At 37.9% G+C, this 27,803-nt stretch overlaps 1 protein-coding gene across 1 annotated transcript in view; it reads left to right on the forward strand.

Annotated features, from left to right (window-relative positions):
* Nucleotides 1–27,803, forward strand: part of ZFYVE28 (zinc finger FYVE-type containing 28) — a gene marked incomplete at both ends in the record, with an annotated part of 146,300 nt that overhangs the window by 103,095 nt on the left and 15,402 nt on the right. Inside the window, 2 exons of the mRNA XM_079534670.1 lie at nucleotides 4,781–6,142; nucleotides 15,266–15,370. Coding sequence (XP_079390796.1) covers nucleotides 4,781–6,142; nucleotides 15,266–15,370 — 1,467 coding nt within the window. The remainder of the gene's footprint in view (nucleotides 1–4,780; nucleotides 6,143–15,265; nucleotides 15,371–27,803) is intronic.

Below are 27,803 nucleotides of genomic sequence, written 5' to 3' on the forward strand. Positions count from 1 at the left end.
CGAAAAAGGAATTCTGATATTCTAAAATGTATGTATATAATTTATTATTTCGAATGACCATTAAGAAATGTTATTTTGGTGTTCTTGCAGACACTTAGCAAAGTGTATCTAGTGAGGTAATATTTATTAGGACATTGTAAAAAAATTAGGCAAGCTAAGGTACAGTATGAAATTTTTCCTCAGAGGCAGTCTGTGGTTTGAAGGAATCAAACATAGAATCACATAGATTCTTAGAGTGGCTTGAGTTGAAAGAGACCTCAAAAATCATTTTGTACCAATTTCCCTACTGTCAGGGGGAGCTGTCAAAGAACTCTTCCAAAATAAGTTGATTACTTGAAAGAATTGGGCTTTTAAAAAGTCATTATTAATACTTTTGAGTGAAAAATACATTGTATGAAAATAAAGAAGGATGTGATACAAATAAGAGGGCCGTTCATTTAGAATTATAGAATGGCTTGGTTGGAAGACACCTCAAGGGTCAAGTTCCAAACCCCCCTGCTGCAGATAGGGTTGCCAACCTATCAAGCACTAGGTCAAATTGCCCAAGGCCTTAAATGCCTCCAGGGATATGGGGTACCTACAACCTCCCTGGGCAGCCTATTCCAGCACCTCACCACTCAGTAAAAATTTCCCCAGCATCCGATCTAAATTTCCCCTCCTTTAGTTTAAAACCATTCCCCCTTGTCCTATGATTATCTGCCCTTGAAAAAGTTGATTTCCCTCATGTTTATAAACTCCCTTTATATATTGGAGGGATGCAGTGAGATCTCCCTGCAGCCTTCTCTTTTCCAGGCTGAACAAGCACAGTTCCTTTGGCCTGTTAATGGGATAGGTACTTCAAGCCCTCTGATCATCTTCAGGCCCTCTTCTGAACCCTCTCCAAAAGCTCCACATCTTTGCTCTTTTGGGGCTCCAGACCTGGACACAGTACTCCAGATGAAGCCTCTCAAGAGCTGAGTAGAGGGAGACAATCACCTCCCTCAACCTGCTGGTCACCCTTCTTCTGGTGGAACCTAGGATACCACTGACCTTCTGGGCTGTAAGCACAAGAATAAGGAAATATAGACAGTTTAGGCACTTTTAAAATAGGTCTTTTTTTTCCTGTTACTACAGATTTTTTAACTCATTAACTTGCAATCCTTGCCCGCTGGCAGTGCTCACAGAACCCTACAAAGGAAGATGGAATGAGATATTTCAACATACTTCCAGCAAAAAGGGAGCATTATTTTCCAGAGTCTTTCTCTAGTCTCCATCAACAATAATTAAGACATGAAAAATAATTCTAGTAGTCTTCTGCAAAATATTTTCATTTTACATCGCAGTTGTCTGGTGTTTGAATATAGAACATCTTACTGCAGAATATGGTGACAGCCCAACAAATTTCTACTTGTAGTTCACTGTGCTCTAAGCTTTAGCCAAATAAATATTTTCACTCCAATATATCCAAATATACAGCTGATAACTTTTAAGTCGTATTATCCAAAAACAAGCCTGTTGTTAAAGGCAGTAAGCATTATGTTTACATACTAGTCAATAGCTGTTTGTCTGAGGCAATTTTTTGTGGCTGTCAGCGTTGAAAATAGTAGAGATTGTTACCTGTAGAGACCCTCTCAGCAAAAGTATTAAGGGTTTTTGTTTAGGTCTGGTGAAGCTGGACAGCATATGGCCAGTTTGAATATTGTCATGTGTGCAAGGTCCTTGTGTTGATTTTGATTTTAGACAAAACATCAGCATTATATTTTATCTATCTACCAGAGCGTATGTAGTAGGGTTACTATGTTTGATATTTGAACCATTTCTGCCAAACTACTTCAATCATCCTTACAAGTACACCAAGCATACAATCTGGTATATACCTATTATATTTAATTTAGGTGCCTATGACTGAACATTCTTGAGATAAAATATTACCTATGCTGTGTGTGCATTCGTGGCTGCTAGGTGGCGATTTTTTGAGGTTAGCAAATCAGGGATTTTGCAGTACTCCTTACCTCTACCCTCTTTTCCGAGCCCCCTGCCTGCCTGGTGCTTGGTTCTGGACTTCTTACGGCTGATGGCAGGGTCCCTGTGGATTGCAGTGGTGTGCAGTCAAGCAGACTGAAGATTAAATGGTGCAGAATCAGGGGACCTTACCATTTTACATGCACGGAAATCTTTCCACGTGCACTAGAAATCAAGTGTAGTATACCTGCTGTAGTATGTTAAAGAATACAAGGGGACAGGTTGTGAAACTCGCACACATTAACTCAGGGAAAATATGTTAGTTTTACCAAGATGGCTGTGTTCAAAATTTGGAGCTGATTTCAAGACTTTTATAGTAAGAGAGCACTGTGATGTTTGTTATTTATCAGCATCAGATTCTCAGTGGTGCTGCATTGGAGCCGATCTGCTGGTGCTGCTGTGCTGAGCCTGCCTTGCTGCAGCAGAAGCAGGAGGACGCAAGCTGCATCTCCATACCTACATCTTGTCTTCCAGTGGCAACCCGTAAACGGAGAGCTGTTTGTGCTCTGTTCAGAATATGGACTGAGTCATAGGCTGGCAATAGTAACAATGATGCTGCTTTCTGAAAACAGCGTGAAGTGCCAGTCAGAAGGAGGAGCAGAGTCCATGAATAAGGCAGATGTATGAGATCCCTGCACCTGGGTTGGGTGGCCCTGTCCTCTGCTCAGCTGGCCGTCCTTGAGTGGACATACGGCCTCAATCTTTGTACAAGTAATTTCTGCATCCTGGATATTGGCAGTAAAACACATTTATTGTTTTTGCAGTACATAGAGTAGATGTTACTACTGGCTTGTAATAGCCACAGTACGTTTTAAGACCTTGTCTCATGGCTGAAGCCACTGTAAGAAAAATGTTCCTTGTATTTTCAAGGTTAGATTGCTTTGCTGTGATACCATGCTAATAAAAGGAGGTGAAACCCAACATGCACTTTTCTTAATTTGCTGTTTTCTAAAGCCTCAGTGAAAAGCAAGTGCACCAGAGCTGTCAGGATAGACTGCAGAAGCCCTCATTACATGTGTCTTGTGAGTAACAAGAGCAGAGGGAGAATTCTTTTTTTCATATGAGCACAGTACTTGCCTGGATCTACTGGTGAGTTACAGATGCTTCAACAGAAAGGAAATGAACCATGGAAGTAGGTTCAGTTTAATTAAACTTTATGCTTTGACAACGGTATCTGCCATTTAATTCTAAACTTCCAGTAGTGAGATTTACAATTTATTTTTGTGTTGTGGTTAACATTAATTCTGTTCCCAATAGAAGATGTTTTAAATGTGTAGGCATTTTAAACATGCCTTGTTCCTAATGTTGGCAATGAATCTTTCTTATTTACTATACACTATATAACTTCTCATTTACAGTATAGTGACAGTTGTTAATCAAAAGTTTGTCATGTTGCAAGGAAACCTGTATTTAAATTAACACACATACACAGTGAGTGTAGGTTTTTTTTATGCAGGAAACTTAAGGCAATTGTCAGATTCTGTTTTCCTGAGGACAGATGATGTCTGTTCATAGTAACATTTCTGATGTTGTAATTCAAAAGTTGAGCAGATTTCACATGAATTTAAAGTAGGAATGATTTCCTTACTAAAATAACAGAGTACAACATATAGTCAGACTGGTTGCATACAGCATTGTAGGCAGCACGGGATCCAGCTCAAAATCTTCAAAGCCAACATGAGTGTCAGCTGATTTGCTTAATTTTTGAATCAAGCTTTATTTACTTATCCTTTAACTGCAAATTCTCAAATTTTGAGGTGCTACTGGCAGAAACAAAGAGTTCAATGCTCAGTGAAGTTGGCCATTTGACTAGCATGCAATAAATATGTATTTCCAGGAATTGCAGATATTTTTGTCTTTACTAGGAGTATGTGAAACATTTAATAAATAGATCTGAGCAGTCAGGCTTTCTGCGTCTCTAGAAGGGAAGCCGAGCAGCTCTGAGTGACCGGACTGCTGTTGGCAGGACACTTTTATGTGCAGCTTCTAATTTAGAAGCCTAGTATAAGTCGAATTCAGATCTAAAAATGTGTACTGCGTTGTTTTGAAGTTTTAAAGTTATAAGGCATTTAAACATAAGTCTCAACACTTTTTCAGGAGCTTGTAGTCCAAAACTTCATAATAGCGGGGGTTGCTTTATGTCTCCAGAAAACAGTTTAGTAAATGCTTTTAGGCCTGCCTGATTCTTAAGATCATGCAAAAGTGTAGGTCCCTGATATTTTGTTCCATGTAGAAAGGAGACCCAATTTCCAGTCTTTATTTCACTGAATAGGCTTCTAGGATATCAGCATTGTGTAAGTGATATTAATACTTTTAATGAGCTCTTTTTATCTGACGGTGTAAGGGTGTGGAACTTCTACTGTATTCTGTCATGGAATAATTTTCAGGATCTAATAGAAAGGATGGCAAATTTATTTACTGATCAAATTTGCAAATTAAAAATTACCAAGTACGTCTAATTTGAGCAATGTTTTCACTCTAAGTAGTTGGCGAGAAGATCTATTTTACTTTGATTTATTTTTTGGGGCTTCTTTGCAAGGATATAAATAATTTGGTACCCTGTATTTGCTTGAGTATTCTCAAATTGAGGCCCCAGCAGTCCCACGTGTTCTGAACATGAATGCAAAGTGCTTCACGAGTTACGCAGTTGAAAGCATTCTGTGCTCCCAAGTTCACTTTCTGGATTTCTGTACTGACAGTAAAAGCTTTTTTAAATTGCGTAACGTCAGTGCCTCCTGTGATTGTAAAAGCAATGTCACATGTACTTCTTTATTTTTAGGGATCTACTTCAGACGTTAACTGAGGATGAACTGCACACACTGGAGCGTAACCTGTGCATCTCTCAAGATGTGGATTTTCCTGTCAGAACAGATCCTGAAGTACCCTCTGTCATTACACCAGGCATAACTGCAACTTTGCCAGCAAAGGAGCTCTCAGCAAAAGCTGAGAACACAGAGGCTGAGCTGGCTTGTTCAATGCAGTATGATGAACAGGAGCTGGAACAGCTGAATAGGATGGTACACAGAGTTGGAGATGAAATGTCTTCTCTGCTTTCCCCTCCAAGCATCTGTCAGTCTCCAGCTCACAGACCTAGCCTAAGAAATAGTTCCAGTGCAGAAGCTTCACCAACAAGACACCATCTTGACAATTTAACTGATGAAGAGGACAGAGTGTTTTTTATGGATGACCTAGATGGAGCAGGAGAGGCTCTTGCTGGGTTGGATTCAGTAAGTGATACTTTTGCTTGGGTGAATAACCCTTGTCACAATTCAGAACAGAACCTGCAATATAGAGACGCTCTACTGTATGAGAACGGTCAGCAAACAGAGGAAACTTTGCTTTTAAAAGGCGCAGAAAGTGATGTCAGCAATAATAACAATATTGAAGACAGCAAACAGATGTCTGGCATCTCAGTTCAAAATTCATGCAGCTGTTTAGAAGGTCCGGATTCACAGTTATACCTCAATGGTTGGGATGCTTATGCTGATGATGCAGAAATGGCAGAAAGGATAGCTCACAGGACAGGGGGAATGAAAATATCTGCTACTGTGATATTCAATCCTAAATCTCCCTCTAGCTCAGAATCCCCAGTAACACCCGAAGCAGCTATTAATTGTGTTCCTGGATCTGCTAATCCATTAGCAAATGAGGAGGAGGATGAATCTCATAAACTCAGTATAGCTGCCACAAACTGTCTAATTAATTCCTGTGTGTGTTGTGGCAGCTGTGAAGACAGCAGGGAGGAGAGTGTGGAAGGTTTAAAGACTAAACATTCTGCAGGAGGTGTTGTAAATGCTTCGTACACATTAGTGAAGTCTAAGGAAATGGACCATGTAGATAGCCTGGACAATTCAGTCCCTGCACAGGAAACGTTAAAACCTGAAACGTCTGCTTTATTAGCAGAAAGAGACTTTGGCAGAGAAGAGCAAAATCTGCCCATCTCCTCTAAGTGCCTGGCACATTCCTCAGGTTCACAGGTAGGAGCAGAAAATGACTCTCAAGGAGAAGCAGAAAGCACTTCAAGTCAGCAGAAAAGGTGGGAGAAGAGAAAACAACTGTGTGAGAGAAAAGTGGAGAATAATGAAGATGCTGGTAGTGAAAGGACAGCCAAGGAAGATACAAAGTCAAGATCTAGTTCAAGGTAAGACCAACTTGATGGTTTGGTAGTAAGACTTGCATATAAATAAATCCTTCTCTCCTTGTTCTTTACTGATCTGTGTGTAATTATTGATTTGGAATAAATTTGTGTTGAAGGATTAAGTTTTTTTATACGTAATTTTACTGCAAGTAACTTTTTGTTGGTTTTCATCAGCTTTTTTTAGAAAACTAATGGAGAACAGCTGAGTTTGAAACCAAGTAGATTAATTTTCCCATTTTAATGTAACAAAAGATGTATTGCCATTGTACATTACCTGGCTGACTATATTTATTGCATTCTGCTGTTTTGCAGAAAAAAAGTGTCTAGCAGATACTAAAAAGTTAAATTCTGCATCACTGCAGGGGATTAAATTGTGATTTAAATACATCCCAATTCTTAACTTCATTTAAGAAAACAGGGCTTATCTAATCAAGTTGCCTGTGGGCATGAGTGGATTTGTGAATACATGTGTTGAAGGATCTTAACAGAATGCAGACACAGCTTTTAAACTTTATTATACATTTTAACCCAAACTGGTAGAAGAGTAGAGGTCATAGATTAATGTTTGACACATTTTGTTAAGTTAAGGAACTTTATAACACTGCGAGACTATAATGTCTGTGAAAGGAAAAGCTATGCTTCAAGTTTAATTGGATGTTGGGATCTTACATACGTTTGTAGAAAGCCAAACTTTTTTTTTTTTGCTGTTTTGTATTTTTATACTTATTTTTTCTTACTCTTTAGAGAATAACTTGTTTTTTAATGTATAATATTCTCAGTATCCCCAAAGCATTAATATCACAAAGCAGAGGGAAGAAATTAAATAACTTATTGTTGTCTTCCTTATTTCTGTGATAATTTTCTTTCTTTATGCCTTGCTTTGTCAGTAGTGAAGAGGATGTGTGGTGCAGGATTTCTCTCTTATTGTACGTGTACAGAGTTCAAGACAGCTTGAACCATGAAGCATTTCCACAATATAAAAGCTGCAGAAATAATCATTTAATAATGTTCCAAGTGAGTTGTGAAATATTTTGCTAGCTGTGGAAATGGAATTAAGAGTTCTTTGGGCCAGAGTTGATTCTTCTTACAGGTACAATACAACTTAGCATGCTTAAAACTCAACTTTTGAAATGAAAACATTATTTTCCTCATTATTCTGAATGGTTGTGATATTAGGCTTTGCAAGTATGATCACAAATAGTGCCTCATAACTGAAATACTGTGTGGTTTTTATTTTAAGAAGTAATTCAGAAATCCCTTTGACATTTAATGATTTTACAGCACTTCAAGTAGAATACTGTTGTATGCTTAATTACAGTGTCCTGATAAATTATGAATCTATCACACAACTCAATTTGTCTAATATTTCTTTTTCCTTGGGTAGGATATTAAGTGGAATTTGTGAGGGCAATTCTGTAAAATGTAATAAAAATATCTATCAGTGTCTTTCTAGCCTACAGTGGTTTGTGTATGCAACAACTTCTTTTCCAAGTCCTCCTGCAGTCCATGCCCTTTGGGACTTTGTAGACCTCAGTCATGCTTCACTGATATGATTTGTCTTTGTGATCGGGGAAATCACAGCCTACTTGATCATTCTTTGTATTGAAGTTGTCCCATAACTGTAATCTTTCTTTTTGTCTTTCTCTAAACCTTTTTCTATTATACTGTTTCCTTTTAGAGATAAAGGAATCAGAACTACACTTAGTCAAGATATGGGCAAACTGTGGATTTTTGCAGTGACCTCATCATTTTCTAAGGTTTTTCCAGTGATTCCTAATATTTGACTTTGGATTTTTTTGGCTTATTGCTGAGTGATGAGCTAATGGTTTTTGCAGTTGTCTGCCAGCTCCCCAAATCCCCCTTCTGAGCTCGGAGACCATCGGTTTTAGTGAAGCTTAAGTTTTTCTCCCAGTGTCTGTCAGTTGGAGCTCCTGCCATTTTATTACCTGTTATCTGGTCTTTATGATCCTGTCCTGTTCCTCAGTCTGCCCTTGTTCTAATGCTCTTCAGACCTGCTTGTTCTCCCCATTTCTGCAGGACATAATACGAAAACAAAATCCCCTAAATGACCTCCTGCAATTTTGAAAAGTGCTCATTTAACAGCTCCTCCCACCTTATGGACAAGAATTATTTATCCATTTGGGGACCTTTCCTCTTATACTATAGCCCCTTAATTATGATTTTGTATGTTTTCCCCACTGCCTCTTCCACAGTTCCTTTATTAATTACAGCTAATTCTCTCTTCTCGTGATGGAGACGAGTGCTCTGTTACTACATGGGAAGAAGCATTCCATTTTGCCAGAAGTGGGGAAACTGAAATGAAAGGCATTTTGATGCTAGATTGTTGCTTCTTTACTGGAAACTATTCTGATGTAACTCCTCCAGTGTATTCTGTGGGAAATGGAGGTGCTGGGGGGGTCTATCAAGGGTATTAGCTTAAAAAATTGTGTGCATGTGTTGCTCCTTAGTTTTCAGATACATGTATGCCTGTTTATGTGCTGGGTTCTTGCCTCTGAGTCATGAGTCATGCTATCAGCAAGAGAGATGTTGTAGACGACTGCGAGCCCCCCCCCCCACGGGATGTGGGGCCCTCTCCCTGCTCTATGATTGATGTGTGGCACGTGCCCTTAGGGGCGTAGACGAAGCACATAGGTTATATAAGCTAGAGTTCACGTGTAATAAACGCCATTTTGCTGTTCATCATATTGGTGTGTACGTGCAGTCATTTGGTCCTGGCCTGGTTTTAGGTCAGTACCGTAGGAGGCAATGCAACAGAGAGAGAACTCAGAAAACACAACTTTGTCGACCTTTTCTTACTTATGCTACCTGAGTGGTGTCTAATCACTGCTTTCCAATGGTGTTTTTAAATTGGAAGATTGTATCAGGCTTCTGTGACTGCTCCCTGTTGCATGGTTGTGAATGCCAACCTAACCGAAGGGGAAATGTTTCAGACAGTGGATAATTCTCAAAATGATGGACCCATTAGCTAGAACAATAAGCAATCTAATATACATGGAATAGCTGCGGGGCATGCTCGTTCATCACACTGATAAATGTATTTACTTTCTAGTTACTGTAACTCAGAAACTAGGAAAAGAAAATTTTCGTTCCCTTGTCTGAATTAGGCAGCTATCAAATGTGTATGCTGTGATATAAACAGCTTCTTTTAGTGAACCTGCTCTTATTCAGCGCAATATGGTGTTATTAGTATAATTTCAATGATCCTGTCAGGTTATTAATCCTGTGTTTAATCCTTTAAGTCTGAAGTGCCTTGTATTTCTTGATCTAGCATCAATGTTCAGTGTAGCTTAAGGTAAAGATTAAACACTCTTCTGCTTAAGATCCAGGCAGTGGTGTGTCTTTACTGCTTTGGGTCCTTTGCTCCATTATTTGTTGGCACAAAGAGCACTGAGTTTTGTCAGCAGGGTTAATGTTATACAAACATGAGAGGCACTGGCAAAAATGTCATTGGTATCTGATCTGCTGCAGGTGCAGCATTCTGCATGCTCATTCTGTCAGAATTTTCTCCCTCCATATTTCTGATGGAAGAATGTACAAGGACATATAAACATAAACACACTGTGTTTATTTTGTCTTTATTTTGGTGTTATGGAAGTTTCTGGCTTTTTGTTTCTGTCAGTATTGGTTTGCCCTTGCAAAACTTCTGTTACTTCTACAGATACAGTAGGAAGTCATACTGACATGCTGTGGTAGCATTTTTGTGCATCCGTCTTAAACACTTGGTTCTGTGGCAAATTCCGTTTTCTATATACTGACCCATAACAATTTGTATGTAAAAAATTCTTAAATACAGTTCCTCTCCTTTCCTCTTTACATTTGTTATGTCTAACTTAAATTATACCTTTTTTTTTTTTCTTTTTCCTTTTCTTTTTTGCCATTTTCTGTGACCTGAACGTATCTGATGAGCATACTACTCCTAACAAAGCCTTTTACAGTGCAGCTGAGACTTGGCAAAAGGAGCTGAGATTGAAGGCAAGGAGAACATCTCATCTGCATTCATTCTGCAAGTTCTAAGTGTATCCACTGGCCGCTAGATACTGACACTGTTCGCATTTCTTTGCGAAGGCTTAAAAAATAGCATAGCTTTGCCATATGCTTTTACAGTGTAAGGAAAAGGAATGAGACATCCTCCTCCAGAAGAACATGTTTTGTTATTTACTGACCTATATTGCAATGCTACAATGACATAAATAATTTACTTTTCTACTTCTTGATATTCAACATGTCCCGTTGTTTAGCTTCATACTTCTGTAGTCTAAAAATTGTAAAACTAGAATATATTTAACATAGTTATTTCCTCAGCATGTTAAAATGGCTTTGTAAAAAGGTGCATACTTGCTTTATACAGTAGGTGTTCTAGGTTTGGTGTTCTATTTTGTTCACTCTAGCAACATGTGACGTGCTCACGTTTTCTTTAGGAAAACTTTAAAGATACTACAGTCATTCCACCACTATTAATGTATGGAAAGCAATTGTTTGAGTTTGGAGTTTGGCTAGAATTTACTTCAAAAAAATGATAGTAATAATTAAAAAATCCTTTTTTGCTTGTCTTCTAGTTTATAGCATTTGATTTTGTAAGTGGCTCCTCTATCAAAACTAGATTGATACAGCAATACAGAATAACTCGATTAAGTGTATTAAATTCTTGTCTTCCCTATAATATTCCTAACACAGGAAGACTTAAGAAGATTGTGCCTGTCTTCACTTGACAATTTGCCTCTTCCAGAAAAATTAATGGACAGCTGTGCTTGTTCACAAAAGCAAAAACATGTCTGCTTAGCAGGCTTGTATTGATTAGTCTTTTATGTAGCTGTTCAGGAGAAAGAATTTCTCATCAGCAAGAAGGAAACAGTAGCTGATTGGGGAAAACATACCAGTCTTCTGGTTGCAAAACTTTTCTTAAGCAGTCTTTTATCTGTCTGTTGATTGAAATTCCTTTGTTCCTCTGCTGGTATTCTGTTTCTTTGCTATGTAACCTTTTGTTCATGCAACTGGAAAAATTCAGATGTAACACAAGTAAGTTCTTTCAATCCCTCCTGCTCTGATTGATTTCTTTTTTTGGCAATACAAGTCTGCAATTAAAAGTGACAATGTGTGACCTTGTCTGTTCAACAGGGAACAGATTCCATGTGGTATCTGATAACGTTACTGCTGTTGTAAAGTATTAGCATACAAGTAAAAGGTGTCAGTAGAGCAGCTTTCCTCTTACTAGGTCCATATATCAAAATTGCAGCATCAGGGAACTGTATTAATTGACAACGTGCATACCTATATGTCTAGTTGGTAAAACTAGTTTTTTTAGAGTTTTAGAAGTCACTTGTCTGAGTGGGTTTGGTATTGCTGACACGAGGCGTCAGGGTTAGCTCTCATGTACTGTGAGACAGACCAAGAAGGGAAGTGCTAATTAACCAGTGTAATGTGGAATGTAATTGTAACTCAAGTAATAAGGTGCATGAGGAAAGCATTCAGTGAGATGACGTGAGATTTATTTGAACTTCTGGGAGGGAGGAAACACATTCCAATAGAAAAGAGCACAAAAAAACAGGACAAAAGTGGCTTTGATTTATTCTTTTTTTTTTTTTATTTTTAAGCTTACCATAGTTGCAAAAAATACCAAAGATCAGCTGTAAGTAAGTGGTTTGGTCTGATGGCAGTGCATGAAAAGAGATCACCCCATGGCCCTTTGGTCTGTTGCCTCAGATCTTTATTCTGTCTTTATCAGAAGTGCTGAATAATTTTATTTTGGTGAGTGTGGATGGGGTTTTATGCCATCCTAGAATGCAGTTTTAAAGTTAGCACAGTAGGCATTTAAGGCCTCACAAATAAAACAGAATTTTGCCACTTTATGTAATTGGAACACAGCCTCATGAGTCCTGCGAGCGCAGAGGTCCAATGCAACCTGGCACTGAGTTCACGTGAGTGTGAGATGCCATGAAGTTCAGCTCACACATGGGCTGGTGTGGGAAGCTGGAAGGAAGGAGGAGCTGCTCTGTGGGTCTGCAGGCTGCCATAGAACATGGCCTGTATGCACACACGTGTCCCTTCCTATAACTGTGCTAATGGACACATGCACCTTGCTAGCATCAGCTGTAACAGCAGCCACAAGTTGGGAAAAGCAGGTCAATTCACATCAGTACCTACAGTGCCAGGCAGGCACTAATGAGAAGAAAACTGTGCAAAGAGGTGTCCCGCATCTGTGTGTACTGAGAAATAAAAATGTAGTGAATATGTCAGGAATCTGTTCTTAAAAAGTTATTTTATGTAGTCCTGAGAAAGGCGTAAAGCAGACTTCTCATTATTCGATTTCCATTTCTTGGTACTGAATAAACATAGAATATCTGGCTCTGAAGCACTCCAGTATGAATAAGTGCGAAAAATATTTGCAGAGTGTAATTATCTAAATGGTGTGGGTTTTTTGTACAAGAAACTGACCTGTGTGAGCAGGGTTTGAGTAAAGCATCTCCAAACAACATTACCAAGTGGTCACTGACAGCTGGGTGAGATCAGCGGGTGGCTCCACCTGGCCAGGCTCCTACAATGAGTGAGAGATAAAGCAGAGGAAAACAAGGGCTTTATGAGGCAGTGGCAATCAGCTTTAAGACTTAAAAATAGACGGGAAGTGGAACTGAAGAGAGAAAATTATGCTAGCTGTTACGGCTAACCAATAGTCATAGGTGACTTAGACATCCATGAAAGTGAAAATAAAGGTATTGTTAAGATTTTTGATAATGTGCACCCATCTTATACCATTCAATTCTGTGGTTCCTCCTTATGCTTATCTACCATCAGGTCCCAGTCCGTTGTGCTCCAGCCTTCATCATTTTGCCTTCTGGCTTGGGCCACACTATCTAAGAAATCAGTTGAGGATTGAAGGTGATATTGCTCTTGGGACAGAGTTGCTAAAATCTCTTAGCAGTGAGGTGATACTTAGGGTGGTGCTGGTTTGTTTTACTCATCTTTTAGCCTGAAGCGTTTAGGTTACAGAAACATATCTCGCTCTTATACAAAGGAAAAGAGCTGCCTGTTGGTATTGAATATAACTGAAAAATTCAAATTCTAAAAAAAAATAAGAAAAATCACATACAACCTATGAAAGTGAATTGAATTTAGGTTCTTGAGTAGTCTCGTGATTTTGTTTTGCGTACTGTTTTGGTAAAATATACTTGCACTGGATTTCAAACATATCAGGCACAGCTTAACTCTCAAGAAAGCACTCAAAGATAAATAACAAACCTTACCTTTCTCAGAAGTGTTACTGCCCAAATCAGCAGGGAGGATTGCTGGACTACAAAAATCTGGAAATGATGGGGAGGTGAAAGAACAAAAGGAGATGCTGAATTTGCTAGTCGTTTTCTGGTGCTGTTGTTTAAAGATTACTTTATTCTGAATTATACATTTCATCTTTGCAAGACAGCTTCTCCTGCTCAATCATGCTGTGAAATCGCATTCTAATGTTGTTTTTTTTTAACATCCTTTGCACAGATAGCAAAAGTACATTCTAGCATGACCATGTTGTAAGATTGGATGCCTAAGGTGATGAGGTATAAAAGTGGAAGCCTTTATTTAAATGCATGCATATCTTCATAATGAGCAGAATTAACAAGGAAAATTATATAAAATGAATAAAAGTTAAAAAGATTTTTGTTCAAGTCTGATAAATTATTTCCCAATTGCAACAGTCCTCCTTTTAACCAAAGCATATTATACTTGGAATTTGTTTTCAAATTGGCAATCAGAAATGAAGTACATGAAGGGGTCCATTTTGCAAGTGATTAGTGGGAGGTATGCAAACAAATCCTATTATTCCATAGAGGGATTAGAGCACATACCTTCTGTATGCTGCTTTGAAGAATTCCTTTCAAGCATTCTTCCAGACTTTTAGCTGCAAAAACAGCTACAATAGTAAATTTGGTAGAAGAAAAGAATTTGGAACGCAACTGGTTTGAACATGTAGCCCACATGCTCCTACAATTCAGTCAAGCCTAAGAAATCTGATAGTTGTGGAGGAGGAGCGAGGTAAAAGAATTGTGATCTATTTGATTCTTTCTTTTAACTACAGATATTTCTTACGTCTCTCTCTCTGTGTTTTCCAAATATTTCTTTTGGCTGAATTTTTGAGTTCAGCAGCCTTGAGTGATTCTTCTGCGCTGCCTAGAGCTAGTACGGCTTTGATACATTTGCTCAAGATTACATATTTTCTTATCTTGTGTAATTTAATTTTCCTCTGCTTAGTGCACTTTTCAGTAGCTGAGCACTAAATTGTTATTGAAACAAAAAATTGGTCTTTTCAATTGAAAACTGGTTTTTAAGACCAGTTATGAAACTACTTTTAACCTCCTAATCCCAGTCTGTGTTGATAATGTGACATGAGATCTGAAGCAACATACCATTTAAAGGTTTTTCATCAGTCCCGAGATGACAGAAGCAAGTTATATACCATTAACTGAAGTTATACATGTTCTTTGATTCAGTAGCTAGTAGATTTCCTTTAACAAAGTTTCCATGCTTTGTCATAGGACTTCTACTTTGTGCTCATCTGGTTGATGTAGAGCCACAGGCTAGAGATGAATGCATAGCAAGTCTTCATCTCCTTTACTAAGAGTCAGCTGTCTACTTTCTCATGGACTTTTTCCTTCTCATTCTCATTCTGTGGAAATCTTGACCAAAGCTGTGGTATTTCAGAAGTTCTTGGGTATTATTGATGAAGATGATCTTGCCTTGAAGCATACAGTGACTTTATGGACCTCCAGTGATGTTATGCCTTTGTTATAAGATTTAAAAGAGTGTGGACGCACTGTTCTGTCTATGGCTTATGAAAATGCAAGATCCTTGGTTCTTTCCTGAATGATTGAACTGTATGTCAAAAGCTAAACTGAGGATTTTTATAAAATGTGTGCTCACCAGCTTTGCCAAATTGCCTGTCCCTTTGGGAAGAACCCAAGATAGATATCACAAAGGAACAAAAATACACTTATCAATTTACTTTTAATTCTGTGACAATTTAAATCAATGACAACCCACATGTTACCACACTGCTGTTGTTTTTTTTTTTTTTTTACCTTTGTTCTTTTCAGCAGTTCATTTTGTTTCCATATGTTTTTTCAGTTCTCAGGATGGCTTACGTGATTCCCCCCTCAGCTCCATCTCCAGCAGTGACTATGAGAGTGTTTCTGTCACTACATGTAGTCTCTCCAGCATATACGCTCTGAGGTAATAACTCCCTTCACAGTCAGATTTGACTAATTGTATTGCATTATGGTTGGTTGAAAATTTTCATTGAGTTAACAATCAAGTGACAGCAACACTTCTGAATATTCTTCTTTTTGAACAGCGGATGCTTTTTTTTCCCCAGCAGTTCTCTTTAGCACTGTTGCAAGTAAGAGGCAACTATTTTCAGAAAAGTTTTATGCATGTTTCTTTGAATTATATGCTGTTTCAGTGATCTTCCTCTTATTTGTCCATGTAGAATTTCTTGAGAGTCTGAAGGTTTTGGCTTAAACTGCATCAAATGTCTGTCTTAGGTCTTGCCTTTTTAGAAAGCATGTTGTTTTTTTTTCCATTTAATTTCACTTAGTGAAGAATGCAGTAGTAAAGTGAGACTTGCATGCCAGACAGATAACTATAGTATAACTTCCAATGCTTTTTTTGGCTAAAGTTGTTAAGAATACTAGTTTTACCTTCTCATCTTCTGAGCCTGCATGTGAGGGTTTTAACTTCAGTTTGTTTTGCACAGAACGCCTGCAGCAAATAATAGAGAAATAAAGATTAGGGAAAAAAGTTACTGAAGCCTGATTTATTTGACTGTTTTCAAGGTATGTATGCCATACATGTATGTCATGTATTGCATGCATTCTACTCAATAATACTGTTATTCTGGTACAGGTAGAGAGGATACCACAATTTCAGTCAAGATAAATCTTCCGCTACTCATCTCCTCTTTTTTCATCCATTTATCTCTACAAAGTGCTTCATTTTAACTCCAGGAATTCCTGATTTTTGTATAGAGAAAAAGAAGGCAGTAAAAGTGATACAGGAAATATTACATAAAGTAATAAGTATTTTTAGGATATTCTCACCATCAGGCTCAATATCTTTATATGTCCAAATTTTAAAAGGGCTCATAAGGAAAGGAAGTTGCAGCATATCTGTTTTTCATGGTTGTTTTTTGTTGTTGTTTTTTTTTTGAAATACACTAACTTTTAACTGTTCTTCAAACAAAACACTATTTGCCAACATGAAGTGGTTGCCCTCTGCTAAAGACAGTGGCATGGAACAAACAGTTTGACACAGGACTATTTGAACGGACAACAGAAATAACCTCAATTATTCCTTGGGCATATCTGAAGTAAAATAAATGAGTCTTCCTTCATTATGCACAATGCCTTTTTTTCAAGGCCTTTCTGCCTTTGTATGTTGATATTGTACTTGTCACTGTGTTCAGTTATCCTGATGATTAAATAAACTAGATCTCTCTCTCCTCTTTTTTTTCTCTTTTTTTTTTTTCTTAAGGTTTAATTTACAAGACAATGTTTTTGTATTTGAGCTTTTGCCCAGTGGATTATAGCATTATATCATCCCCAGGTGTCATGTAGTAATTCAAGTTATTAATTTTTCTGTTTCTCATTGATATTGCCAGAAATCTAGCTATTGTAGTTAATGAGCCGATAGAAACAGTTAGGTGCCTGCTTGACTATACAGGTGTGAATTGATTTCTCCTTTTGAAATGCTTACATGGCTTAATTTGGAAAAAAAGGAAAGGGAAGGGAAGGGAAGGGAAGGGAAGGGAAGGGAAGGGAAGGGAAGGGAAGGGAAGGGAAGGGAAGGGAAGGGAAGGGAAGGGAAGGGAAGGGAAGGGAAGGGAAGGGAAGGGAAGGGAAGGGAAGGGAAGGGAAGGGAAGGGAAGGGAAGGGAAGGGAAGGGAAGGAAGGGAAGGGAAGGGAAGGGAAGGGAAGGGAAGGGAAGGGAAGGGAAGGGAAGGGAAGGGAAGGGAAGGGAAGGGAAGGGAAGGGAAGGAGAAGGAAAGGAAAGGAAAGGAAAGGAAAGGAAAGGAAAGGAAAGGAAAGGAAAGGAAAGGAAAGGAAAGGAAAGGAAAGGAAAGGAAAGGAAAGGAAAGGAAAGGAAAGGAAAGGAAAGGAAAGGAAAGGAAAGGAAAGGAAAGGAAAGGAAAGGAAAGGAAAGGAAAGGAAAGGAAAGGAAAGGAAATAAAGCTCCCATGTCTGACTGCTTCAGAGAAGTTCCTACATCTTTGTGCGTAAAAATGGAGTATTCAGCATATCTCTTTATATTACATTTCAGAATTATTTTTACAGGCCTCACTATTATCTTGCATTATATAAAGTGTTCTCTTAAGCTATGGAACAACTTATACTGAATTATGTTATCTGTCTACCACAAAAAGAATGCTCTTTGCAAAGACTATCCAAATGTTCTTTTCTGAAATAACCAAACTCCCCCTGATGTCATATGCCTGCTCAAAATAATACCTAAAATATTTTTTTCTTTTTTGGTTAGCGGAAGAGTTAACATACAGCGTTGAATGAACTAGTTTATTAAATAGCATAAATATGATGGATTTGAAACAGTGAAGTATGGTAGGTATGAAATTCCACTTATCTGTGCATGCATTGTTTTCCAAGCAGAGAACCAAAGAGAAAATTCCCACTCCATACTCCCTAGAGCACAGTTTGACTCATGCTTCATTGTTTGCTGTTTTATTTATAATTGGGAAGAAAAAGCAACAGAGACTGTAGGATCCAATTGGGATCCTATAAAGGAGGCACCTTCAAATCTTCTCCATCTTCGATCAGTGCTGTGTAGTTTTCTGAGCTAGATTCATCCCTCCCAACTTTATGCACCAGACCAATAGACCTCAATCAGAAGTTTTGTTGCTCTAGGTTCCCTGTTTTATCAAGGGAGAAAAACAATTCTTAGATGTGTTTTATTCAAATGCATCTACAGTACAAAGTTTGAGGCTTAAACCAGAACTGTAATTATTTATTTTTATTACTGACTGTCCTGATGAAACATTTGCCTGTAGAGCATGAGTTGAGGGGCAAAAAAAAGAAAGTACAGAGGATTCCTGAAGAGGTTTTGTTAATGAAGTTTGATTTGTTTATTTCACTTGTAGCAGATCTGGTTAGATGGTTAAACTAGAGGTTAAAATAAAACTTTCAGAAGTTAAACTGTCCCTGATCAGAAAATATGTTGCAAAATGTATACAGATCTGAGATCCCTATATGTAAGTATCCAACTTTCTTAGTGAAGAGTAAATATACTCTATGTATTTCAGAAAGTCCCAGAGAAACCACATTTTTATGCAGACTCATGTGGGTTTTCATCATCTTTCTCTTACATCAACGTGAATGTGGAGTAATACAGCCTACTTAAGTGCAAATTAGATGTTTGTAACTACAGCAGGGAAACGGCAATTGCTCCATTGTTTATATTAGCTCTGTGAAATGGTGCATCCTGGTTCTCCTTTTTACTGGTATCTGTTTCCTGGATGTAATTTTTAGAGCAATTTTTGATATAACTTATTGTAGATAGACAGCTATTGCTTCAGTACAATGCTGGGAGCTTATCCATTTCATTGTTAGGAGTACTAAAGCCAGTGGCTTTTAAAAATAAACTGTTTGTAGAAATTTGTTTGTCTGTCAGTTTCCTTCAACATGCATTAAAATTATCAGGCAGGATCCTGAGGGAGCCATTAATTTGAGTGGAAACAGAAGTGAAGGCTATTTGTGTGCTAACTGAATGAGATAACTTGATATGCTTAAAGCCAAGAATGAACCAAAGTTCTTTGAAAGACTGGAACTGAAAATGGCCATGACACACAACTTTTTGGAATAGTGAAGGGGGGGGGGGGAGGGGGGGGGCGGGAATGAGGCAGAAGAAAAACAAGTAGCTATAATTATTTGACTTCAAACCTTCTTGGAGCTTGTTGTCAAAAATGAAGCAAAGGAAGAAGAAACACCAACAAATCTGCTTTCAAGTAATTTGTCTGCCTAAAGAACATGGTAAAGCCTACTTCTTCATTTTGGGGTTATGATAAGTATGATAAGTCAGTAAATGGTAACTTTAAAAAGTAACTTTTCAAAGCAACCTTAATGATGTAATAGATACCTTCACTGGTCACTTTTTTCTTTTTTTTTAGGTATATCCCTATGTCCTAAATACCAATATTTTGTAGTATTCTTTTTGTGTCATTGCAAGAATTGGTGGTGAATTTTTAGCCTGTTTTATGTACAGTTTATAAGGGAAGTATCTAAAGTGTATTGTGGCTCAAGCCTGTGCCAAAGCAGCGAGACTCTGCCAGCAATTAGAGCAGGATGTTTGTCTGTTTGTTAGAGTATTTGTATCTGCATGCATTGGGTCAAGCCCAAGATTGCTGGATGTAGTTGAAGAATGTCATTTACTGTCTCAAATAATTTCGGTATATCCCTGTTTGAATGAACACGTTCATGTGAAACAGGGTTATCTCAGTATACAAATGAGAAAGATGAGATTTTGGTTATCTGCTTCAAAGCCTGCAAGGAGCTGCCTTGCCAGCCAGCTCCTGTTGGCTGGACCTTTCCTTACAAACACACACATTACACTGTTTTTCTTCAGCAGAACTCAGTGCCTCAGTGGGAACGTGAGAAGTCAACAGAACTTAGTTGTTCAGCTGGACTTGAAGGAGAATTCATTTCCTTCATCTTTTGGTCCAGTGTTAACCATTAATCTGTCCTATGAAAACTACAGCACAGATTATTTGCCCACAAGAGATGGCAACTGCTCCTGGGGTTGGTCAAGGAGGTAATAGTGTGGAGGACAACAAATGTGCCACCAATCTGTTTCTGTTGGTCCGTCACAGTCAACTGGATAATCTGTGTCTCCAAATCTTCCCTCTTGCAGTTTTATAATCGCACTTGTTTAAGCTGTGCAGAATAACAGATGAATTCAGAATTCACTTTAGTGGGCATTTTTGATTTGATCAATTTCTTTAGATTTTCTTTCCTCCTTTTCCCCTCCTTGTGGAAAGGCTGCTCATTGACAGTTGGACTAGGTGATCTTAGTGATCTTTTCCAACCTTAATGCTTCTACAACTGGCAGAAGATTGATGAGAATTGCAGTATACTGTACTGGAATCACAGAAATAAAAAGCTCAGTGGGAAATGTTGTAGGACAGGAAAGGGTTCTGTACCTTAAGAAAATTAAAATGACTTCTGAAATAGATGCTATTGCTTCCTAATGGTTTTGAGCTACAAATTTTCAGTCCATGTTTCAAACACTGTGAGTCCGTGCTGCTTTGTATAGCTCTGTCATTCAAGCGGTGTGAGGGCAATTAATATGCATATTAATACCATCATAAGCAGACTGCTGTGGGGACTCTCTTTGCTTTGCAGCTAAATCCCTTGCCTCAACAACCAGCTGAGCAGTATCAGCAAAACAAACCCGTCGGCGCTGATGAGGTCTGTCAGCTTTTGCTTGATTTCAGTCAGTAGTGAGGCATATATGAGTGCAGCAGATGTCTCTGGTTTCTCACTGCCAGCATCCTTCTTGATGTGTTTCATGCCATTTTGTTCTTCATCCTGCAAGACAAAAATTAAATCTCCAAACAGTGCAGCATTTTCTAAAGTTGGTGTTCCCTTACATAGGAAATTTTGTAAATATTTCTGGGTAAATTATATGTATAGCTTTGTCTTCAGTAAGAAGAAGTTGGTGCAGATTTTTTCTCCAGGAGTGAACCAGGCATCTTGTGTGAGCAACTTGTTAACAAGTGCTTGCTACAGTGAGAAGTGAAAAACACAGTTGGCAGTTGTTTGTTGGTGAGGTTTTGTTTTGTTTTGTTCTTTCATTACTGAAATGGTAAGGTTCATATTTTAAAGACGTTAAAATGCCCAATATGCTTGAAGTGATTTAAATATAAAATGTGTTACTCTCTGTGTAAAAGAAGTGAAATAAAGGCAATATTTTAACCTGAGTAGCATCAGTGGTAGAGGCAAGCAGTCTGTTCGAGCAAAATTGCTAAATACCCCCACACTTGCCATTGTGGGGCTGTATTCCAGCCAGCATGTTTGGCTGGAGGCAGGCACAAAGTGATCATAAAGGGTTAGTATTTGTGTTCCTACATAGCTCAATTGTCATTTCCATTTTTAGTAATTTGGCCACATTTAAAATTATGTTCATTTTAATGACGTGTAAAATCTGCTGTTGAATGTCACTTGGTGTTCTCTGTGCTTCTAATGGAACAAAGATTGTTGCCTCGCAGAAATTAGATTCTCTTTCACAGATTTTTTTTTAAATGCCCCCAAAAAAACTTAGAAAAGCATGTTTGGGAGTTTTGAGACTGTGTAATTAACCAAAATCACTATAGCAACTGCAGGTTTCCAGGTTGTTGAATTTTTTAGCAATGAGTAAAACCAAGGTTATATTGAAAGAAAAAATACAGCAGCGTTGAAGCTGAAAAATGAAGAGAGAGAGATTTTCTAATTACGATTTTAAAGCTCCACCTAATACTGTGATTAGATTTTCTCAGCTTTGATTCCCGTGACTGGATACAGAATTCCTGTGGGATTTGCATGCTTTAATGCTTCACCTCTATGTTTTCTATAACCTTTTGTGAGAACTGAAGGAGGTGATAGGAAAACCTTCTGCTGATAAGCTTCTCCATCACTAAGATTTCTTTGTGCTGCAAACTGTTTTCCAGTGCCTCTTCTCCATCTCTGTGTCTGCCACACACAGCAGTTGTAACTAGTTTCTGCTGGAGTTGGATGCTAAATTACTTCACTTTAAGTTAAACTATACAGTATAATTGCTTACGTATTACAGAGGACTGCAATACTATCAAAACTGCTGAAGAGCTCTATGATATGACTTTGCCACTGGAAATGTTTGTCTGTGACATCAAGTATCCAGGGCAATATGTTCCTGGATAAGACAATAAGTTCTGGATAAGACATGAAAAGCTGGGACTGCTGCTTTTCTACCATCATAATAGATACCAGAGCTGGTATTACAAACCATTTCTTCGTAAGCACTTAACTATTTCTATTTTTCACTCTCAGATTTTTCAGTCCAGGATTATTTTTGAAGTTTAAGTATTTCTAATCTCCAATCTCATTATTTTTCATTTGCAACATGAGTGAATGTTTGAGAGCTTTAAATGCATGTTTGATTACAGGGAAGCATTAGAAACAAAACATCATGGTGGAACTGGGAAAATCTTAGTAGAACCTAAGCAGTTCTAACTTCTTATGTTTTCATTTCTATTTTTTTCTTGAATGTTCTTATCTTGCAGATCTCATCCTTTTTTTGGTTTGAATTTTAAGAAAAGTGCTAATTATAGTACTTTGCATGTACCTGATATTTAATTTGATAGTAAGAAAGCAGCTGCATTAATAGTACTCTAAGCAATATGTTCTTATTCCTATAGACATTTCATCCATAACAAATAAAAAAATGTGCTTTGGAAGACTGCAGTATCCAAGACGTAACTCCTGGGCTGGCCATGGCATTCATTTTAATTCCCACTTGGTGTACAGTGTCACGGCATCCTTCTGAAAACCTCGGCTGGAGCGGTAATGGGTTTTGAATAAGGCAGTTGTGTAGGTAGAGTTTCTTGCAATGGATCTGCTTAGCAACATGGTGCTTCAACAGGTGTGCCTTTTCAGAAGTCTAACATGGCATGCAGAACAACAGTGCTCTTCGGTTTGAGAAACTAAAGGAAGGATTGAAGATGACTTTCCAATGGAGCAGGTAGCTGTTGAGGCTGCCAGGTTGTGGGTAGAGGTTGTCCTTATTGACTTCAAATTCAGTTTCCTCTGGTTGAAGATATCAGTTGGAACACTGAATCACTCTGTTTGTCAAATTATTTATTTTAGTTTGGTCACCTCAGCAGGGGCAAAAAAAGGCTAAGAAAGAGCTTCTGCAAGTCTTGCAGTTATAGAAAAATACTTCTACTGTGGACTTCAAAAGGCAGACAGCAGATAAGGCTTAGAGCATGTGTCCTGGTATGTATAGAGCTGGTCACAGGTGGTACATGTGTTAATACTGCAGTGCAGTTGGGTTGCCAAGCTAATTGCTCGAGGTGTTTGCATGCTGTTGTACTAGTCATTTCTCAAGGCAGTAAAGTTTTGAAGACTTGGGAACACTTTCAGGTATTTTTTTCCCTCCTCTTTTGTCTTCTTTCTTAAAATAGAGAGAAAATACATAAGAAATTGCATACAAGAGCTCTCTTGCCTAAGTATAATACTAGAGTAGAAAGTCAAGAAATAGAGTTCTGAATTAAAGCTTTTTTAGTCTGCTTTAAATGTAGTTTCTGAGATCATTGATTAAAATACGTGTATGCTATTAGGCGAATAATGAGACATGTTCTGAATTTGGTTTAAATGACTCTACAATTGAGTGTGTAGCCACCCACTTCACTTAAAATAAATGTAACAAGCCATTAATCTCATCATAGGTTCCCTCCCAATCATATCAAAACTAGTAGTTACTAGAAACAAAAAAGTTTTTGCCTACTGTTTATTGTAATTTCCTTTTTTTTTTTTCTTTTTTTTTCTTTTTTTTGTGAAAAAGAAATGCCAGAGCAAAACGCAGGATAGGAACTGGTAATTTTTTTTTTTCTTTCTTACATGAAGTCACACTTTTCTTCTTCAAACCCCTATCATTTTCCTGTTGTCATTCCTCGCATATACAACCTTTACCTTTCCCCAGCTATTGTGTGTGATCTTTCAGATGGTCTTTGGAGCAGTCGTCTCTTCTTTTTGCAGAATGGAACATGATGCTGACGGCAGCCTTCAGGCACTTACAAAGTGCACAAGCGAGTAAGAGTAATAGCTTAGGAGAGGTAATTGCAGCTCAGTGTATGGGGTTTCCAGTTACAGCCTACGCAAGCATCAGTGGGATGGATGCAGCAGCTGCCCAAGTAGTTCTATCAGCTCTCTTCAGACAATAGCAGACTTGCCGGCAAAAAGGGATTTTTCTTTTACTTAAAATATAAGAGAATTTGGATGAGAGAGAAAAAAAGCTTAAATACTGCAGGTTGGAGAAGTGTGTGTTATTGATATTAGACACAGAGCACAAAGTGAATGTTTTAATAAATTCTGTATGATCAAAAATGAAAGCGAGGGAGCTCATGAGGAAATTATTTGAGGAAATAGTATGTAAGTATTTCAGACCAAGTATTTGAAAAATGCATATAGGGAACTTTTTGTACGTAGTACAGCTCTATGTTTATAAGATGTTAAAAAAAATAAGCATTTTGAACAGTGAACATGAGAGGACAGTCACTGAATTGTGTGTTAACACTTTTCAGCTAGGCATTTGTAGTGTTGCTCATAAAACTTCTAAATGTTTGAGTTGGGTTGAGTTTGTCTTTCTAGAACTTGATCCCTCCTGAATTAAAGGCACTGCTGACAATCCTCTGAAATCTGAAAAGTAGTTGTTTAAAATCTTGCATGAGGTCAGAAGCATAGGGGATGGTCTTACTTTCCTTTAAAAACTGCTGATGTAATTGTGCTGTGTTTAGTAGAATAGATACACTGGATTTTCTTTCTCTGCAAGGAGTGACCACCTGGTGCTTATCTACTCTGGTGTGTATTTAATGGGTATTTAAGGTACTCAGCGATTTGAAGAGTAAGGCAGAATTCTTTGAGAGATTCTTTTATGTTCTGCATTCAATACAGAACAGATTTTAGGTTTTGTGAACCAAGTACTTGTAAATTTGAAAGGAAGCATCTATGACATGTTATAGACTTCTACTGCCACGGCCTGTTTTTTTGAATATGAAGTATTTAATTTTAGACTGACTTTGAATCTTGTTGGGTTTGACTGCTCAGTTTTAGGCTTTGCTGCTTTTACTGTTTCTGGATGAGGGTCAGCACTCAGCAAATGGAGCACAAGGCATGCTGGATCACAGCTGGTACCTAAGACGACTGGTCCCTTCTGAAGATATCGGTCATAACTTCTTCTGTTCCGCAGCTCTGCTCCCCACTCTGTGTATTATTACTGGTTAACTTCGCTTTGGAATTTAAAAGCTGTGAAGCGTATTGGTTCCATGGGTGAAAGGTGATTTTGTGCACAACAAATTGCTGGGTTTTGTTTGCTTGTACGTATTTGACTAAATTTCACAATCAAGTGTTGAGACCAGGCAGCCGTTCTAGAGAGAAAGCTGTGGTGTGCTGAGACAGTCCTGCTGCTTTTACAATGTGATTAATGGAGAGTCATTTAAAATTGCTGTGTAAACGTAAGTCAGGTGAAAAGCTGCTTTTTTCTATCTACCAGTTCCTTCATATCTTATAAGCAGATTTATTGTTTGGAATCAACTTTTGACATAATGTCTCCTTTCTTCAGGCATGTTATCTTTGCAGTGTTTTCTCAGAATGAAAAATAAATACATGATGAGCATTTTTAGAATAAGCATTTCACAGAGGGAATTCTATGCCTGTTGTATCTCTTTATACACTAACTCCTTGGTTAGTGCAGGAGGTTACCTTGAACTGAGAAGGTAGAAAAATAGACAACACATCGCTAGCCACTTGGTACTTAAATATGTTTGTTTGTGCTCTGCAGTGATATATATTTCTGCAGATCCTGATGGTAAAACATTCTAAATCTGAGCACAGCCTGACGTTAATGAAATGCTTCCTACACACTTGGTATCACATGAGAGTTTTTATCCAAATTATGCATGTTAGATAAGCCTGGTAGGAATGGCATTCCTCTTAAAGCTATAAAAATAGCGTGAATGAATAATATGGACAAAAGGTAAGCAAAACTCTATAGATCAGAATTTAGGTTTGCTTTCCAAATTGTCAGTTTAAAAATCCAGAGATCTCAAACATTTGCATAGATACAATTACTGCTGTTTGGAATACTTGGTTGCAAGAGAAGCTGTGTATCTGAAGCAGTTATGTTTCTGCTCTTCCTGTGTTTCTGACTGTGTCTAAAATATTTTCTGACTACTTTATATATCTTTAGGAGTAAGATATATTTTCAAGTAAAGAACAGATGGTCATTAGTCACTCTTTGAGAGTCATTTTTGATCTAAATCTGACTGTGTTGTATTGGTAAAAGCAGAGTGAACATTTCTTTCTAATTGTAATGATACTTAGGTCTAGTTTTAAATTATTCTTGAATGTTCACTTTTCACTTGGCAGTGGCACAAGCAATCAAAATATTTTTTTTCCTGAACCTTTTGTGTACAGAAATCATACTTAGGTATGGTATAGGTCTGTGCATATGAATGTATTTTGTGAATGCAAGTATACGTTCATACTGACCTTCATTCCACAGTGCCACAGCAATTCTTATGTGCTCTGTGCTGGGGAGTTTTAGGGTGAATCCAAAACAGTCTTGTGATCATAGAATCATAGAATGGCCTGGGCTGAAAAGGACCACGGGACATAGCCAGCCTTAATGAGGCATCATGCAACACTTGGAGGGAGTCATCCCTGAAGAACCACGTCTGTGCCCTGCACTTTGGGTTTGGCTTAGAGTGGGACTTCCAGGGACACTGCTGTGCTGAGATTAAATATGAGGGCTGCTCCGAAAGTAATGCCTCCTATGTTGTTATGCTGGCCTACGACAGCAGAGATGATGTTGGTGATATCGCAGTAGAGCTTGTACTTACGCACCAATATTCCATTGCCATACAACAGGTATAAGACTGATTCTTTAAAAAAAATCATAATAATTAAAAAATGGGTAGGCCTTATCTGTCCGTGTTAAGAGGCAGACAGAAACCCTTTTGTCTGTTTATGTGAGCATTCCTGCAAACAGAAAATCCTCCAACTCCACTCCGTTGTGAAGCAAGGGTATCATCCTGGTGCTTAGTAAATTTCAGTTCACTCCTTCGTAAGCCACATTTTTCCATGACCTTTTCATCATCTTCAACGCAGATCCTTCCACGCTGACAGACTTGCTATTGAATATATATATATACACATATATATGGATACACATACATATACAGACCCACTTATGGTATATATCATTTATCCTCTACAGAAAAGCAAAGGGAAAATTGAGAGGGAGAACTCTTAATATTCTCAGTATTTTCAATAAATCTAGTCACTCAACCTGCTGAGGGAGCTTTAAACATAAAGCACAACATCTTTTTACAGGAATTTGCAATTGTTAATAGCAATGGAGACATAAACAGAAATTACTTTCTTTTAAATGTACTCCTTACTCAGTATTTGAAAGAATGGGAAGCCAGCTAAAGTACTCGCACTGCACATTTTCCACTGATATTTCTATCAATAACTGATCTCTAGGCTTTATGTGTTTTCGTTTCTGTTTTTACTAGGACTTTTGAGATGCATGGCCTAATAAATTCATTTCTACATTTTAAGGATTATCTATGTGGCTCATGGAGAGAAATTTCAAAATGATACTCCATAAATTTTTTTTCATAATTATTTTTTTTTCTAAATGCTGCCTATGTCTTATCCTGCAATAACTGTTTGTTACAGGGATGGGATCTGTTACTTGGTGAATGTTACTTGGCTTCAACACTTCATAAAATTTACAGGTTGAGCTCAAAATGCATTAGCAACTACATCCTTCCTCTTACATGCTATTTATATAGTCAATAATTTTTTTCTATGGTTTTTTTTTTTTTTTTTCATAGTGGATGTCTGTATAGTAAGGAGTGCTT

This window comes from Tetrao urogallus, assembly GCF_951394365.1.
Source record: "Tetrao urogallus genome assembly, chromosome: 4".
In the NCBI taxonomy this organism is placed as follows: domain Eukaryota; kingdom Metazoa; phylum Chordata; class Aves; order Galliformes; family Phasianidae; genus Tetrao; species Tetrao urogallus.